Raw genomic sequence first — 16,926 nt, 5'->3', positions numbered from 1 at the left:
AACATGAGAATTGTATATTTTCTTCATAACCAGCAACATTTAATTGAACACATTTTTAAAGGTATTTTCCTGAAGTTAAATATAGTTTTCCAGAGAATACAACAGATCTGCACTCTGGTTTGAATGGGAGTCAATGAGTGGAAGAAAAGTAAGCTTGTGTGTGTGTGTCGATGGCAACTATTGTGTTTCTGGTGTTTTTACACCCGAGGGAGCAATTTGAGGCTCTGCACAGGGGAGCAACACTTGTTCACCCAAATTATTAAATTCATTAGGGCCCTTAAATTAAGAAAGTGAGGAGAATCCCAGGAGAGAGAGAGAGAGAGAGACCATCGTTATTAAGGCGGGCCCAGATTCACTGCTGTCTACTCGACACCTGTGTGCCCTTTAAACTGGGTTTGATGCCACACTTTAAATGTAAAATATTTATGTAAGAAGTGGAGAAACGATCGATACGGTTATGGATGTAAGAGCTCAACAGACATTTGGCAAAAGATGAATTAATAGATTTAGTTTGATTTGTCCCTTTAATGGTCCTCTTGAGCTTTTATGTATTCATTTAATATACAGAATATTATTATAGGAATAAAAAGAAAACCCATCAGGTGTATTACTTGGTACCCAAATATTTTGTCTCTACCACACACGCACGCACACAAAGTAAACAGCCATATGCACACATTAAAAACACACGCCAGCGACAGTCAGAGAGACTGTAATAATAACTTTAATTGAATGCAAATTAGGCAGTAGGCAAACACACGCGCACACACACACACACACACACACACACACACACACTCACACCTTGTAATGTTATGCAGCATGCGCCGTAATGATATCCCTTAATTGACTCATTAACATTTCACACATTTGGTGCGAAAACACACACACACACACACACACACACACACACACACACACACACACACACACACACTTCAGTGTCAGAATGCACTGTGCTATCTTTTTTTTTAGAATGGAATGAAAACAAACACACACACACACGCGCGCACACACACACACACACACACACACACACACACACACACACACACACACACACAACACACACACACACATGGTTTATTTATTCATGAGCATCATGCAGGATTGAATCCATATTTTTGCGAGTAGGAAAGAGGTGCAATAGGTGGTTTAGTTTTTGTGGTCGCGGCCGGACAGACCGACCCGTTCCCGGCTTACCCGGAACCATTATGCAGACAGGGAAACTACCATTTTAACGCTAGCAGCAGCAGCAGCAGCAGCATCGGAGGAGCCACCGTCGTCTCCACAGAGGAGGAGGAGGAGGAGGAGTGGTGGTGCTGGAGGGGGGGGACACCTAAATCTGACACGGGGCGGAAAACAGAGAGGAGGAGAAAAGAGGGAAAAACACGACGGAAACAAAACAAAGAAGCTGTTTTTTTTTTTTTTTCTCTCTCGGTGAAGCGGAGGCGTTGAGCCGGCGGAGCAGTGGACACCAGAGGCGGAAAGACAATGGACGTATCGGGGGGGGAACTAGTTTTTGTTAGCGGGTGAAAAAAAGCAGCCCGATGGAGAACCAGAGGCCTTTCACGGTGTTTTTCCATGGATGAAGAAAAAGGCCCCGCTGACACACTCCGTGCTCGATGTTTTCACACTTTTACTCCCGTGTCTCTGAGCTTGTTCTTGTGTGTGTGTGTGCACCTAGCCGTCGTATGCTACAAGGTAAAAAAACAAAACAAAAAACAACAAAAACAAAAGCCGTTTAGAGTTGGCTAATTTGCTAGCTAGCCGAGCTAGCCGAGCTAGCTAAGCTAAGCGCTCGAGCTAAGCTAGATAGCGTTATGCCATGCAACCGGGATGCCTTCCTTTATGGCAGTTTAGTGATGCTTATCAGTATTATTATTATTAGTACACACATTATAGCTTAATTTAAAAAAAACAACTCTTTGTGTGTCGGTGTTTTTATTTAAATTAGGCACAAATCATGACCGTTAAAGTGCAACATTTTGTCAGTTGGTTGAACGTTAAGCTAGCTGGGTTGATCGATGGATGCTAAGCAGGCGCTGGTGAGTTTGTACCCGTTTTAACCTTCTCGTTCGTCGGCACATCTGTTTCAGTCTGTCGGCCTAAAGTCACCGGTTGTCCGCGGACCGTTTCACCCCCACGAACAGCTGCGTGGGAGCTTCAGACCTGTGGATCAGCCGGTAAGATGTGGGGGGGGGGGGTAAAAAAATAAACAACATGCAATCACGCTCCTCCTTGTGTCGACCTAACTGTTCAAGTTAGTTTAATTAGCTCCGGTGTGTCACTCATGCTCTCCTCCCGGCAGAGTAAGTGTGGGCTTCATGGAGATCCAGCTAATAAACATGCACCTCATCACTCAGTGGAGGCTTGTTTTTTTTGCAAACACTGATTGTGTTAAAAAGTTTTCAAAGATTTATTTTTTTCCTCTAATCTGAAAAGTCGCATTCTACTTTTTACAAGTTTTAAATGAAAGACACGTGACTTTCTAGTTTAATAAAGAAGCTGCTCTGATATTGTGTCACGACTGTAGGAGCATCACTAGTGTACTGATCCAAGTACTTATACATAGTTAAAGTAATTGTAGATATGTGTGGATGTCTGTGACACTATAATAAAGTAAATTAATTGGAAATATATTATTATTATTGCACTAGTATCCCCTTTGAGCTCCTCTGCAGTATGTCATACGTCACATGACGACAAAATGTTTGCTGTTGTCAGATTTCTGGGACCTGGAAATGTAGTAATAACTTGAGAAACCTGCTGTACTCAGTGATGCTGTGATTGTTCTGCTTTTTTTGTATGTTGGATACGAGTTAGACACGTTTCCTCACAGGAAAAATTGTTTTATCAGCAGGTGTTTTTAAAACTAATGCCGACTGTTAGGAAGCTGTGCTGCTAAGATCATTTTTTCCTAAATGTTTTCCCCATAGTGCTTCTAATGCACTCGTCATCGCTGATACATTAACTCTTTTTTTATTTACTTTGTGAGATTATACGTTTGTCATCACGTAGTAGAGAAAGTGTCATTAGCGGATACAGATTGGTGACAAATAAATGTTAAAGACGATGTAAAGTTTCTTCAGCGTCAGACTTTACGCAAACATTGCTTTCCTAACTTTGTTAAACACAATGGAACCATTAAATACGAATATATATTGTTTTACTTTTTTATTATGATAATACATCAGACACCAGCAATTTTGTACAAAATCTTTAAATATTTTTTGTGTGGTTAAAACCTTAAAATTCCAGTAAATAATTTGTATAAACATATAATTTAATTCCATTTTCATCGATACCCAATCCAGCTGTTTATAGTCGGTATCAGACAGATGTCTATCGGTGCATTTACTATTTGTAATTTCACAAGATCAATGAGAGAATATTATAAATGACTTCCCTCTTAATGTTTTCGGTCACAAACGTAATTTAAATTCTAGGTTGTAGTTACAGGTACAATATCCCTCACACCTGTTGTACTTAAACATCAGATAACAAAACCTAATGGAAATATAATCTCTTTATTTCTACTCGCTGTCAAACATTCATTCATTCATTTATTTGTTCGTTTTTTTGAAGGTATTTTTTTCACCAACCAAACCACACCAAGCAGACTTGAAAGGCGATCGCTAAGAATCGCACGCCGTTAGGAGGAAACAATCAGTCAACAACTAAAATGTTGCAACAAAGTTTTTCCATCGAACACGTCGGTCGGTTGGCCGGTTGACGGAAGTCTTCGTGCAACGCTGGACGGAGTCAGATTTTTTTTAAATGCAACTTTTTCCCGTCGTCTGGTTGAAAGAGAACTAATCGGTTTAATAAAACCTGCAGACTCTCGGCCCTGCTGGTTTTCTGTCTGACCTGAGTTACCTGCACTCACCTGGTGTAAGAGGTGTGAACTAGTTCGTCTGGTAGAGAGCAAGAAGGGAACTCCAGACCGGTGTGACGGCTTCATGCTGCGTACTGAGAAAGGAAGTGATATCAAAATCTGTAAAAGTGACTTTTTTATCCTTTTCTTGTAGTTTCTTAGGTTGTTTTTGTGTTTTACTTCGTTGAATTACAAAACCACAACATGGTTGATTTGGTTTTAAACCTGGAAGCCCTTTATATGAATATTCTCCATATACAGGAACCGCCTGCTCTCTGTACGTAGATGTGATGGCACATACACAGACGGATGTTTGGCTTCTCTGGTTTCTGTCTCGGGGGAGAGGAAGGTCAGAGTTAACCTCAGTCTGTAAAAAAGAAAGACGCTAGACAGACACTAGAACAGAAGTCTGGAGCCGCTATTGTTTTGATCGGGGAGGAAAAAGCAGCAGGTTGTTGTCGCTTACAGTAAACGACAGAAGCGTTTATCATCTTAGAGATGATGTCTTTGTGTGTTTGTCTTTGCAAAATAATTAACCGTATTCAGACGCTTTGAATCAAACGTATAAAGCTGAAAAAAACGGTGTTGATTGCTCCAAATATAAAGTCTTGTTTGATCGTTGGTTCTGAGCAAACTGGGCATGTTATGTGACATCACACTTGTATGAATTTTGGATATAGACCACATAAAAGAAGTTACTGGATTGAGTTTTTATATATAGCTCTGATGAGTGGTCGGCCACGAAACGTATTGAGGATTCCTGGTTCAAAGTATGAATAAATGACTGAAGGTGTCTTCAGTGATGCCGTTTGTACTCTCAAGTCATGTTCATGTCGTGTTGCATATATAGTTTTTAAATCTAGTTTTGTCTTAAAATTGCGGTCGCAGAAGCTCACTTGGTGTAATATTAGCAGAATATTACTCTTTCGGTTAACGGTATCACGCTATACTTCTCCATGCTTCATCCACGTTTTCTTTAGATCAAATTAGGAAAATAATCAGTGAAGTTAATTGAAAATGTCAATCTCTAAATATCAGATTACTTCTCCGACTGAAGGAATTCACTGTTTTGCTCTCGCACACAAAGACGCTGTCCAGCAGACCACCTTCTTTATAGCTGGCGTGTGTGTGTGTGTGTGTGTGTGTGTGTGTGTGTGTGTTGGAGGCGGCCATGTTGTCCAGCCAGAGCTGGACAGGAGTCGTGTGGCATTTTGAGCCACCGCTCTCATTCCTTTCCCCTCTGTCGGCTCTGTCTGCCGCTCTGCTGGTGTCTATATAGTGTGAAGCTACAAATACCATTGTACCCATCAACCAGCATAATGGTTACATTTTCTGATTATTGCAACAGAATTGCAGTTCAATAATTGGAAACCAGTGGATGAATGTTGATTTTTCACATCTTCTTTTTTGTCTCCGGTACATTTTCTTGATTATTTGTCAGCTTTGTCTCTATAAACTTGACACTAATGTGATTAAAGCTGCTCTCTCCCATGAAAACAGTAACAGAAAGAGACACGTTGTGCAACCACACTGTGTTTAGTATCTTTATCAGAACTAAAGAAAACACCTTTTGCACACAGTGGAGTTATGAGTTCACAGCAGCGGTTGGTTCGTTGGGTTCAGGCGGCCGATATTAGAAAGCCGGCTGAAGAATAACATTTTATCAGTTTGAACAAACAAACCAAAAGGCCCGAGCACTTTACAAGATTTCAACACAAAAATATTTTCTCTCATCGGGCCTCTGAGCGGATGTTCAGTACGAAGAGGGAACGCAATTTCCTCTGAGCCTGAGATGTATTTTTAGCCAAAAGGTTTACAGTTACACTTTATTTTGAAAATGAGATGTATAACACTTACCACCCTTTTGGAATAAAACCTTCAAATTGGCAATATGCAGTCATACGTCAGCCAAAACTCCAGGCACCAGGAGCACCTGAGGGTCTCAACAGGAAGTGAACATTAGAGTTACTGGCAAATGTTAAATAATATTAAAAACGGTGTTTATCTACAGCTAAATCAATGTGTTGTAAACAGACTTGTTATCTCGGTTCCCTTTGAGACGTTCAGCATCCGGAATGAGCAACGCGGTGTTGTTGAACTGTGTTTTGTTCATCTGCTCCGTATGAAGTCGCCGAATCACTAACTGACATTATTGTTTCTCTTCTCGTTCTTCAGGCTGTTCCAATGACTCCATGAGGGGACGGACGGGCAGTGAAGCAGCGGTTCATTCTCCACTGAAGTAACGGACACAAAAACAAAATCAGCGTACGGTTATGGAACACTTTAAAGAAACACTACAGACTCTTTTTTAAATTTTTTTAGTATGATTTAGTTTTTCGCCTATTTATGATCCTTTTTTATATAACATCCCACAGAAGCACTTGAAGGCTTCACTTCAAAAAACGTTTGATACATTTATGTGAGAAAATCAAAGCATCGGCTTCTGTTGGATTATAGCGGTTTGTTGGACCTTTTGGGGTCCGGACTACCTCTGAAAATCCCGGACACGGGGTCACCGCTGGTTCCAGCAATCACAGGCTCGGTGCACGTGGCAGTTGTGGCCACGTGGCACTTTGCCCCAAGCTGTATTGGAAGATGTTCCAGTTCAGCAAGTACCCCATGGACATCTTAGAGATGCTGAGTGGACACCAGGCCCACCAGTTCAAGGGCCTCGGGTTGGATCGACAACTGAGCCACCAGCAGCAGGTCCAGCTGCAGCATCAACAGCAGCTCCAGCAGCAGCACCAGCCCTCCGTCGACGGCTCGGGGAGCCTCCTGTCCGGCCTCGGCCTCGGACCCCTCCAGAGCTCTCGGAGCAATGCCTTCGCCGACTCGTCGTCGTTGTTCGCCAAGATGAGCGCCCCTCCCCCATCCATCTCCCACCAGAGCCAGTCGTCCTCGTCTCACAGCTCCCGGAAGTCCAGCAAGATGAGCAGCAGTAGCAGCGGGAGCTCGGGGTACCCCCAGTTCCTGCGGCCCTTTCACCCGGCCGAGGCCGCGCTGGCTCAGGAGCAGCTCCACTCGGGGATGGGCCGGTTTGACTTTGGCGGGAGCAGCAGCGGTGGCGGCCCGGGGGTCATCGGCGGGGTCGTCACTCCCGCACCCCCGCCCCCGCCGCTGCATCCGGGTCTCTCTGTCCCCCAGCCCACCCCTGGTCCCCCCACTTCCTCCCCCTCCCCCTCGTCGGCCTCCAACAACCCCTCCGGCAGCACTGCGGTCCCCTTAGTCGGCCAGTCGGATCCCCGCAGCCTCCACCAGCAGTTCAGCTGCATGCTCGCCGCCAACCAGTACTTCCTGTCAGGCGTCCCCACCAACAGCAGCCTCGAGCAGTTCCTCGTCCAGCAAGGCACTCACAACCACTTGGGCTTGGGTCTGGGCCAGGGGTCCGAGTCAAACTCAGCCCTGGCCCCTCCCCCGGCCCTCCACTCCTCGCACAGCCACAGCCACGCAGGTCCACCGCCTCAGCAGCAACAGCAGCAGCTCACCCCCCACGCCTTATCTCATCCACACAGCCACGCTCACCACCCGCACCCACTCCACCCGGCTCCCCAGCCCGCCCCGCTGGGTGGCTTTGATTTCCAAGGCATTCCGGTCCTTTCCTCGAACCAGATCGCGTCACTAATGCAGCAGGAGGCCGGCCTTCCCCTTCCACTGCCTTTACACCTGTCCCTCTCTAAGGACGACGCGAAGACGGGGGACAGCTCGTCGTCGTCGGCCTCGAGCGGCGGGAGCAGGAGAAAGAAAGCGATGGCGGGCTACCTGCCGCAGAGGAAATCGGAAACCAGCAGTCAAAGCAGCAGCAGTGTTGGTAACTGCTCGAGTGGGCACAGTCAGAGCTCCTCGTCGGGCCTCGTGGGAGGAGGATCTGGGGGTGTCGGGATAAGCGATGAGCCGCCGCATTCCTCGCTCCTCTCCTCGTCCTCGCAGCAGTCGTCCTCCACCGTCTCCTCCTCTTCGTCTGCCCCTCCCTCCTCCAACTCCACCTCGGTGCTTGTAGCCAATGGTAATCCCATGTCGAAATCCCAGGACAGCCACACTAATAGTTCGTCCGGCCAGCCCGAACCAGAACCCCTTTACCACTGTGGTGAATGTGGCAAAACCTTCACCCACCTCTCCAGCCTTCGACGGCATCTCCGCAGCCACGGCTTGACGCCAGAAAGCCAAAGCAGGAAGTCGGACTGTAACTCCCCGAGTCCAGAGAGGATATTCTGCTGTGGCGAGTGTGGGAAGAGATTTAAAAAGAGGGGTCACCTCATCCAGCACAGCGTCACCCACTCGGAAAACCGGCCTTTTGTCTGCACCATCTGCCAAAAGTCCTTCAACCGGCGAGAGTCGCTCACTCGACACGAGAAGATTCACGACGAGAAGCCTTTCCGCTGCCCGGCTTGCGGGCGCTGCTTCCGCGAGAGCACCTCTCTTCTGAACCACGCCGCGTCAGGCGCCTGCGGCAAACCTCCCCGGAGTTCAAAAAACCGGGCCAACAGCGGAGGGAGCGGCTCGTCCTCCAACCCGAGCAGCAGCAAAATGGGAAGCAGCGGGGACAGAGTGGGAGTCCCAAACGATGGGGCAGCAATGACTAATGACAAGTATGCAACGGATTATTCCAGAAATCGCTACCAGAGCCAGTCGTCCTACAACAGCGGGGTCGACGACTACAGGCGATCGCAATCTTCGTCTCTGTACTCCTCTGAGAGTACGCTAGCCAGTGAAATGAGCAGCCAGACTCTGCGTAAGGCCCCTTTAGCTCCAACTCTTCACCCCCACCCACAGAGCCAGCAGCAGCAGCAGCAACAACAGCAGCAGCACCACCACCATCACCATCACCACCACCAACCGCCGCCGCCACCGCCACAGCAGCCACACCTCCCCCTCTCCTCCCTATTGGATGATTCGGAGGACGAGGTCACCAGCAGCGCGATGTCGGCCATCGCCGCCGCTGCTGCAGCCTCCTGTGATATAAACTCAGAAGGCCGGGAAGGAGAGAGGAGGGATATCATCGGAGGCCTGCTGGGGGGGTTGGGGTTTGGTAACATGGGTGGACCGTCATCCACGTCGAGCCTCAACGGGTCCACCATGCCTTTGACCCACCCGAGCCAGCCCCACGCGAAGCCCAGGAGGCCGAGGAAGCCCCGAGAGAAGAGGGACCCGAGTAACCTCGTCAGGAGGCGGAGGAGCCCCGCGCCCCCAGGGGACGGGACGGAGAGGCCGTACAGCTGCCAGATCTGTTGCAAGCGCTTCAGACGGGCGGAGACCCTGCGGCGCCACAACCGCGTCCACACGGGGGAGAAGCCTCACGCCTGCGACGTGTGCGGCAAAATGTTCCGCGAGCCTTTCCACCTCACCAAGCATCTGACCGTGCACTCGGGTCAAAAGAACTACAAATGCAATCTATGCGGTAAGATGTTTGCCTACGCACAGAGCCTGGTGAGACACGGCAAGCTGCACAGAAAAGGTGAGATCGACAGCCAGGGGAGGAGAGTTAAAGGTGCTGCCGCCGCCGCCGCTGCCGCCGCCATCAGCCAAGTGGCCACCTCGGGAAACCCCGACTACTTCTCATCCTGCTCCCAAGGAGAAAAGTCTCCGACGTCCGGCACCCCCTCTCAGAGGCTTTATACCTGCACCGTGTGCTGGAAGTCATTCCGGCACTATTTCCACCTCACGGCACACCAGCAGACGATCCACGGTGGCGGGGTCGGCCTGGAGAAGTCCTTTCGCTGCGACGTGTGCGGTAAAGCCTTCGCCTACTCCAACAGCTTGGTGCGCCACAAGCTGTCTCAGCACGGCATCGACCGCAGCGGCCAGCGCGTCAACCAGCCCCAACCCACCGGGTACTCGCCACTCTTCTATGATTCTGGATCAGGCTCAAACTACGCCGGGTCATCTCACATGCAGCAAGGGAACTCTGGGCCGCAGCAGCAACAACAACAACAGCAGCAGCAGCAGCAGCATCAACAACAGCAACCGCAGCAGCAACCACAACAACAACCGCAACAACAACAACCGCATCAGCAGCTGCAGCACCCTTTTCACTACCGCTCAAAAAACTACCAAAAGCGGCATGGACAAACAAGAAAGCAAAGGAAAAAAAAAAGGCGCGTGCTGATCCACAGCATCATGAGAGATGGAAAGCTGGTGGGTGTCCCCCTGAGTAAAGACACCCGCAAGAAGCTGCTAGTCCTGAGGAAGAGGAGGGGCCGACTGCAGGCGCAGCTCAAGAAAAAGAAGATCCTGGCCCAGCTGAGGGTGAAGGGCGGCCTGATGAGGGTCAAGTGGTGGAGCGGCGGCGCCGTCAGAGTCACGGGGCTCACCTCGATGGACGTCCCCATCAAGCGCTTCCCCTGCCCCATCTGCCCCAGCGCCACGTACGCCAAGCAGGGCTCCCTGCTGATCCACCACGCCGTCCGGCACCCGCCGAGGAGCTCGGGCCGCCACGCCCGTCTGCGCTGCCAGGTGTGCGGGAGGCGCACCAGCTCGTTACACAAAGCCTTGAAACACAGGGGCCAGCACCTCAAACAAGCTGCGTTCCAATGCCGCCGGTGCCGACACCGCTTCTGGAACCCCGGCCTCCTGGACCGCCACAAGTTCTGCTGCCGGGGGGTGACCTCCGCGGGCAGCTGGGCGCTGATGAAGCCGAAATCCCCCCCGCCACTCGACCAGGCGGAAAGTGACAATTCACCAGTCCAGCTGGCGGTCCCGGTTCTGGTCCAGCCGGAGAGATCAACAGTTCTGACTGAGTACAGTCAGTAGAAACAAAAAAAAAAAAAAAAAAAAAAAACAGTTTTCTAGACTAGATTGTTTTGATGTTTTATTTTTTTTAAATAATCCAAGAAGCGAGCAAGAAGTTTTTAACAGAACAAGGAGGGAGAACGGAGGGTTTAGTGTAACTACGTAACACCCCCACACATCTGTATCCTTCAATCAGAACCACCCTCATCTGTCTCCGTTTTTCCTGAGGTGGAGGAACTTTTACTTTCCCCCGTTAGCAGTGTTTTTGCGCATAATTATGGATTTTGGAAGGCGGCCGTAGAAGTGAGGTACCTTTGTAGTACCGGTGTATTGTTTCCACATTATTCACAGTTAAACGTATAGTCCGTGTCTCTTGCTCTGAATGTGTTTTATTTGTTACCCCAGTGGAGAATCTCTCACTTTTTATTTTTCATACCGAGATGACATCTGCCCTCCAAGATAAATAGATCTTTTTAAGAGAAAACTAGAAATCCTCATGAAAAGTAAAAAGGTGTGATCTGTCCATCAAAAGGCAGTCGATGAAACAGAACAGTGTTGACCTTGTTTTTAATGTACACTACTTTTGTCATTTTTTTAACGAGGCGTGGACGGAGAAAACCAACGCGACTCAAACTGTTAATGTGTTGAGGATTTGAAAAAGGACAACAGAAATAACCGGAGTGTACTGTACAATTCGTATTATATTTTATTATATATTGATTATTGGCTGTTTTTTACTCCAGGTATCATTTCTTTTATCATCGTTGGTATTGTGTGGGTGGGAGGGGACTATCTTTGTAAAACAGCGGGACGAGTATATGTATCGATGTGATATTGTTTCCCTTTTATCTGCTCCCTCATTGCCACAGTTATGCCCAATTTCTGTAACATAAGCGTGTACACATAGTTCATTACTTAGGTCCTGTCCAGACGTGTTCTTTCTTTTCCTCCCTGTAAAACTAAAACATGTAATATTATTACTAAATTACTATCCTTTTCTTTGCCTAAAAGTGAGTTGTTGAAAACCCTCGAATCAAATAAAAAAACAAAAAATCTGAAATGCTGCTGTTGGTTTAAGTTCATGTTAAGAGCAGAGCGCTCCCTTTCTAGTGGCGATGAAGAAGAAGTTATTTCACTCTGGTGCTTTGGAATTTGGGTTTAAAAATGTTTTTATTTTATGAATCCTAAATTTCCTTTGGAATTGTCAAAGTTAAAACTTTATAGTTTATTACTACATTTATGGAAAATAGGATTTCCTTAATGTAATACTTTCTGAAATATATATCTTTTTGCCTAAATTGCCTTTTTATTGACAGATTTCAAACGTTTTCTTTAGAAGGTTACCAAAGAAGTATTATCTCTATTTACGACCAAACGTGTCTTTTTCAGGAGACTTATTGGACATTATTATAAAAAAATATGCAGAATTTACAGCCTCTTAAAACTTAACAAAAATATAATAAATCAAATAATGTGCCAGTCGGCCTTAATTCAAGCTGCTCCTAGATTCATTTTGACCATTTTAATTCCTTCTCCTCCTTACTTCCGTACCTACATGTATTATAATCATATAATCGTATCCTCACACTTGTTATGAGTGAAACAGACGAGTCGTAGCAGACGTGTTGTTCGTTGCACCGATCGGATCATTTAGAAGAAGAACGGAGGTTTTCCTTCTCGAGGCTGAACCGCAGCAGTGAGTTTAAACCCAAACCACTAAAATAATGTTTTACTTCCTGCTGGTTGTATCTCACCACACAGATGTGGTTTTATTTTGTGTGTGTTTCAGCCCACAGCCCAACACGACGTGACTCAATGAGGTTTCACTCATGGTGGATTCAAAACAAAACATCGTCCCAGATGTTCAGGGTACAAGAAATAGTCCCTGAATCCAAACTACTGATGACATTTATTTCATTTAGTTGTACTTTTGATTCAGTTTAAAGTATTATCCTTAAAAGAAATACATTTTCTTCAGTCATACATGTTAGTTTCTTATATCCAATCCAATAATTCAGTTGATTAAAACAGCTTGAGTTTCAGACGGACAAGAATATTTAGAAGTTAAAAGCTGTGTAAGGAAGTCTTAAGAAACAGTTCTACTTGGACGGGACTTTTGGTTTACGATGGTTTCTGTTGTGATGGTAGAAAACATGGATTATAGTTGTTTGGATCTAAGGAACATTAAACTCTTTCTTCATTAATAACCTTTGAACCCCGTGAGGACCCAGCACCACCGGCTCCTCCTCCAGTAGAACTCTCAGAACGACACGAACACAGCAGCTCGTTTCTGATCATTAATTCACTCTGTGTATTTTTATCCACTCTTTTCCTCCTACAGGGATGCTGAAGTGGCTTCCCTCTCTGACACGCTGCCTGTCCCTCCTCCCTCCTTTCCTCCCTCCCTCCCTCCTTTCCTCACTCCCCTCACAGAGCTGCAGCTCCAGATACATCGGTGATCAGAGCTCAGGTGTTGTGCACCTGGAGCTTCATGAGCATCCGCCTGAGGAGACGCGTGTCTCATGAAACACTGTGGAGAAGAGGATGCTCTAGTTATAAAAGCTGTTATTTACGGTCCTTTAACTGAAGGAAAGTACTGTGAAAATACTCCATTACAAGTAGAAGTCCTGCATTCAAAACCTTTACCTACAGATGCAAGAACAATGTACTTAAACTACTTATTGTGCAGTAAAATAATGATTCATGGTTATTACTTCTGCATTGTGTATATTGAATTTAACCTACACTCATACATTTAACTCCTTTATATACTGTTTGCTCGTTTAAGCTACAGCGATGCATCATATCTATGAGATCATGGTGCGTTGGTCCTGTGAGAACCTCAGGCCTCTAAAAAGACTTCTCCTGTTTTCAGCTCTGTCGATGTGTTTTAATCTGATGCAAGAGGCTTTTTAATACAGTTAACACAGCACACAAAGCAACGCCTCCTCCACTTTATTACAATCAAAATCAATATGAAAATTGTAATCTTAAACTATTATTACTATTATGATAAAAATGACTACAACAAATATTGTCATAATAGCTTAAACAAGTCTAAATATACAGTTTTTAGGGTTAGTTTGCTATTTGATTTTGTGTTATTGAACTCAATGTTGTAGAAGTACTCGGTCACGTTCCACTGCTGGTGATGTAATGTTTCGGTGCATTGCTGTCAAACGGCCACTAGATGGCGCCATTTAAACACTTTAAACTGATGGCTGGAGGAACGAGGGGGCAAATAATGTGATTTGGAAATGGCTCGTGAAACTCAGATCACACATTAGTGGAGTCAAGCTGTTGTTCCTCACTTTCACTAATGCATGCCAGCGTGTACGCGCACACACACACACACACACACACACACACACACACACACACGGATAATTTTGGACTCTTACTACTAGCACATTCCTGTCACGTATATATGACGGCGCTCTGTCACCAGATAGGACTTGCAGGCTTTTTCAGGTCCTTTCCAAGAACTGTTGTTCCCACAGTGCAGCTGCTGCGTCTGATTTATGAATCAGTCAAATTAGTATCAACAAGAAATGCATGATGTGGCGTGTTCAAGAGTGATTTACACCTTTATTTCCGTTGTAGGCGGTTATTATTAGGCTGTTATTGAAGTTATGGATTTGCCATTGCAGCTTTCACTCTGATCTGCACAAAATACACATGACAGGACTTGATTAACGAGACCAAACAGGCCATTATGTACATACCTGTGTGCACAACCAAAGAACACTAATGAAACCACACCAAGATGTTTTTATCTATTTATTCAGCAGGGACGGTGCACATTAATGTGCACATTAATAAACATTGCTGTAAATGTCCTAAAGTTACCCACAAGTGCATTTTTTATCTTTATTCAAAACATTTTAATTAGATTTTTCAGCTGTAGTTTCTGGACAAAGTCATCCTGAGAAAAGACTATAAAATGAAATAAAATGCTTTGACATTGTTTGTATGCATGCAGTGTAGACAGTTATTAATATTATAAGGGAATTAAGCTATTTTACGATACAACAGAGAAGTCAAAACATGCAACACACCAACAAGCAAATACACAGGATACCGAAATGAAACAAATAATATATATATATTATTATTATATATATATATATATACTGTTTAACACTATATAATAGGTAAATAAAACATGCAGCCTAGGAAGTACTACATTAAAAAATATTAATTATATTTTCATTTCTTATTTTTATCCTTTTTTTATTTAATTGTATTTTTTTCATGTTCATTTTTTTTGGCACTTTTCTTTTATTACTCTAAATATATTTTATATTTTTTATTTTTATTTTTATATTTTTTTGGTGAATTTGATACAAAGAAACAAATAAATGTGATTTTCTTTTTTTTTAAACACTAATCCACAATCACTCCCCCCCCCCCTCCCCCTCCCCCCTCCCTCGTTCCAGACGGGCCGTCACGCGGCAGTTGCATAGGGAAACCTGTGGGCGGAGACTGTGACCTAATTCTGACCAATGGGAGTGCGGTGGAGGCAGCGACTGACCTACATTCAGCCAATCGTGACGCGGCAGGGTCGCCGGTAGGCAACAGTCAGCGCGTGCCGAAGCCATGTGCTTCTTTGGTGTTCCGAGCGCGAGAGGCAGATAGGGACATTTAAACAAGGAGAAAAACAGACGAACGTGACCGTGTTCATTACATGGGATTAGATACAACGAACCACTTTAAACCTAATGTGAACCACTCAATGTATTAAAAGACACATTATATACACAATGTATCAGTTTATGTTTCTGACAAATCGCAACATAGGAAATGTAGCAAACTGTTACATATTTGATACAAAACGTTACAGATATAACACATCCGCCCACAAACATCAAAGCTTTGTTTGAGCTGATTATTCTGACTCTTCAAATCATGTCACGTTTTGGGGAAAAAAAACCAAAAAAAACCAATCAGATGTCCCACATTTCTCAGATGAAACCGAGAAGGGGAAAACATCATGAAGGAAGCAAACCGCATCCTGACGTCTCGAGACTTTTTTTTTTTTTTTAGGGGTTTACTACTCAGTGGTCATTGCTGTTGTTTTTTGGGCCTCCCTGTTTAAAGATGACAGCGTGAGAGAAGAAGAGAGGGGCGGGGTGCGTTCACGGTCCATCCAGGAAGGAGCTCAGATCAGGGTGGGCGTGGCTTAGTCCGCAGCGGTCCCAGCCGCTGTCAGCCATTGGCTGGAATTGCTGGGAGGTGTTGTGCTTTATGCAAATCTGTGTTGCGTTCATGTACAACCGGAGGAATCACAAATACGGGCACACTATTAAATCCCACTATTAAAAAGCACACCAACATTTTGGGTTCACTTTTGTGTTTTAACCACTACACTGCTACTTAAGTGAACTGAAAATGAGACTTTATAGTATATTAAATAATGATAATATATCAAATATATTACAAATATTGTTATAATAGCTTCAAAATTCTGCTCAATGTACAATTTTGAGGCTATTTGATCGCATTTCATTCCAAGATGACTGTTTTTACTGATTCCCACTTTTGTCTTATTTGTGATTTATATTGACGGTGAAGCCAAAGACACTTTTCCACATTGTGTCCAATAAAGTTTCTAACAAACTAACTTGTATAATAAGTTAAACACCATTTTTAATAATCTAAACTTAGAATTTAATCTTCTACTTACATTTATATTGTTATTGCTTTTATTGTTTCTGTCTTTGCCATGTAAAGTGCCTCTAAGTACCTTTTTAAAGCGCTAACAAATAACATTTATTATTATTATTATACCTTAAAGGTGCAATAGACAGGGTTTGGGATATTAATAATTTATATTGACTCTCAGGGGCTCTCAACATGCCGATGACGGAGCCGGTGGCTCGCTGCTAACGGAACAAAATACACCAACAGAGCTGACAGTGTTTCCCTTACCCGGAGGTCTGGCTTCTGAGCGAGTGGTACCAGATCAGAGTGACAGTTTCCAGCCCAATCAATACTTTAAAACCCACCAAATGCAATAAAAAAACAACGCAAATCATAACGACTTTCTCTCCACCATAGGTCCAACATGATGAAGAAAGATATATTTTTAATTCCTGGGTGAACTTTCCCTTTAATGCTCTGACTCCTGTACGTTTCACTTTTTTAATAAATTTAATTAAGCCGGTATCGCATTTGTCCACAAGTGGGAAAAGTTCAGATTGTCCAGCTTTCCCATGCACCCGTGAACGCAGAGCGCGTTGCCGAGGACAGTGGGGGCGTGGCCTCTTTATGCAAAGGTTCCACGCCCCCAGTCGCCTTTCCCCCGTGAGCGCTGACGTCAC

General features: G+C 45.0%; 1 protein-coding gene across 1 annotated transcript; it reads left to right on the top strand.

The window, feature by feature from the left end:
- The first annotated feature begins 1,360 nt into the window (after nucleotides 1-1,360).
- On the top strand, nucleotides 1,361-11,644 carry LOC306708289 (uncharacterized protein). The gene is made up of 3 exons (XM_079176091.1): nucleotides 1,361-1,704; nucleotides 2,100-2,186; nucleotides 6,053-11,644. Exon 3 carries the CDS (start codon nucleotides 6,473-6,475, stop codon nucleotides 10,622-10,624), a length of 4,152 nt encoding a protein of 1,383 aa, XP_079032217.1. The 5' UTR covers nucleotides 1,361-1,704; nucleotides 2,100-2,186; nucleotides 6,053-6,472; the 3' UTR covers nucleotides 10,625-11,644.
- The last annotated feature ends 5,282 nt before the right edge of the window (nucleotides 11,645-16,926 follow it).

Source organism: Pholis gunnellus (assembly GCF_910591455.1).
Source record: "Pholis gunnellus genome assembly, chromosome: 16".
NCBI classification, from domain to species: Eukaryota; Metazoa; Chordata; class Actinopteri; order Perciformes; family Pholidae; genus Pholis; species Pholis gunnellus.
This window is presented reverse-complemented; position numbering and strand designations above follow the sequence as displayed.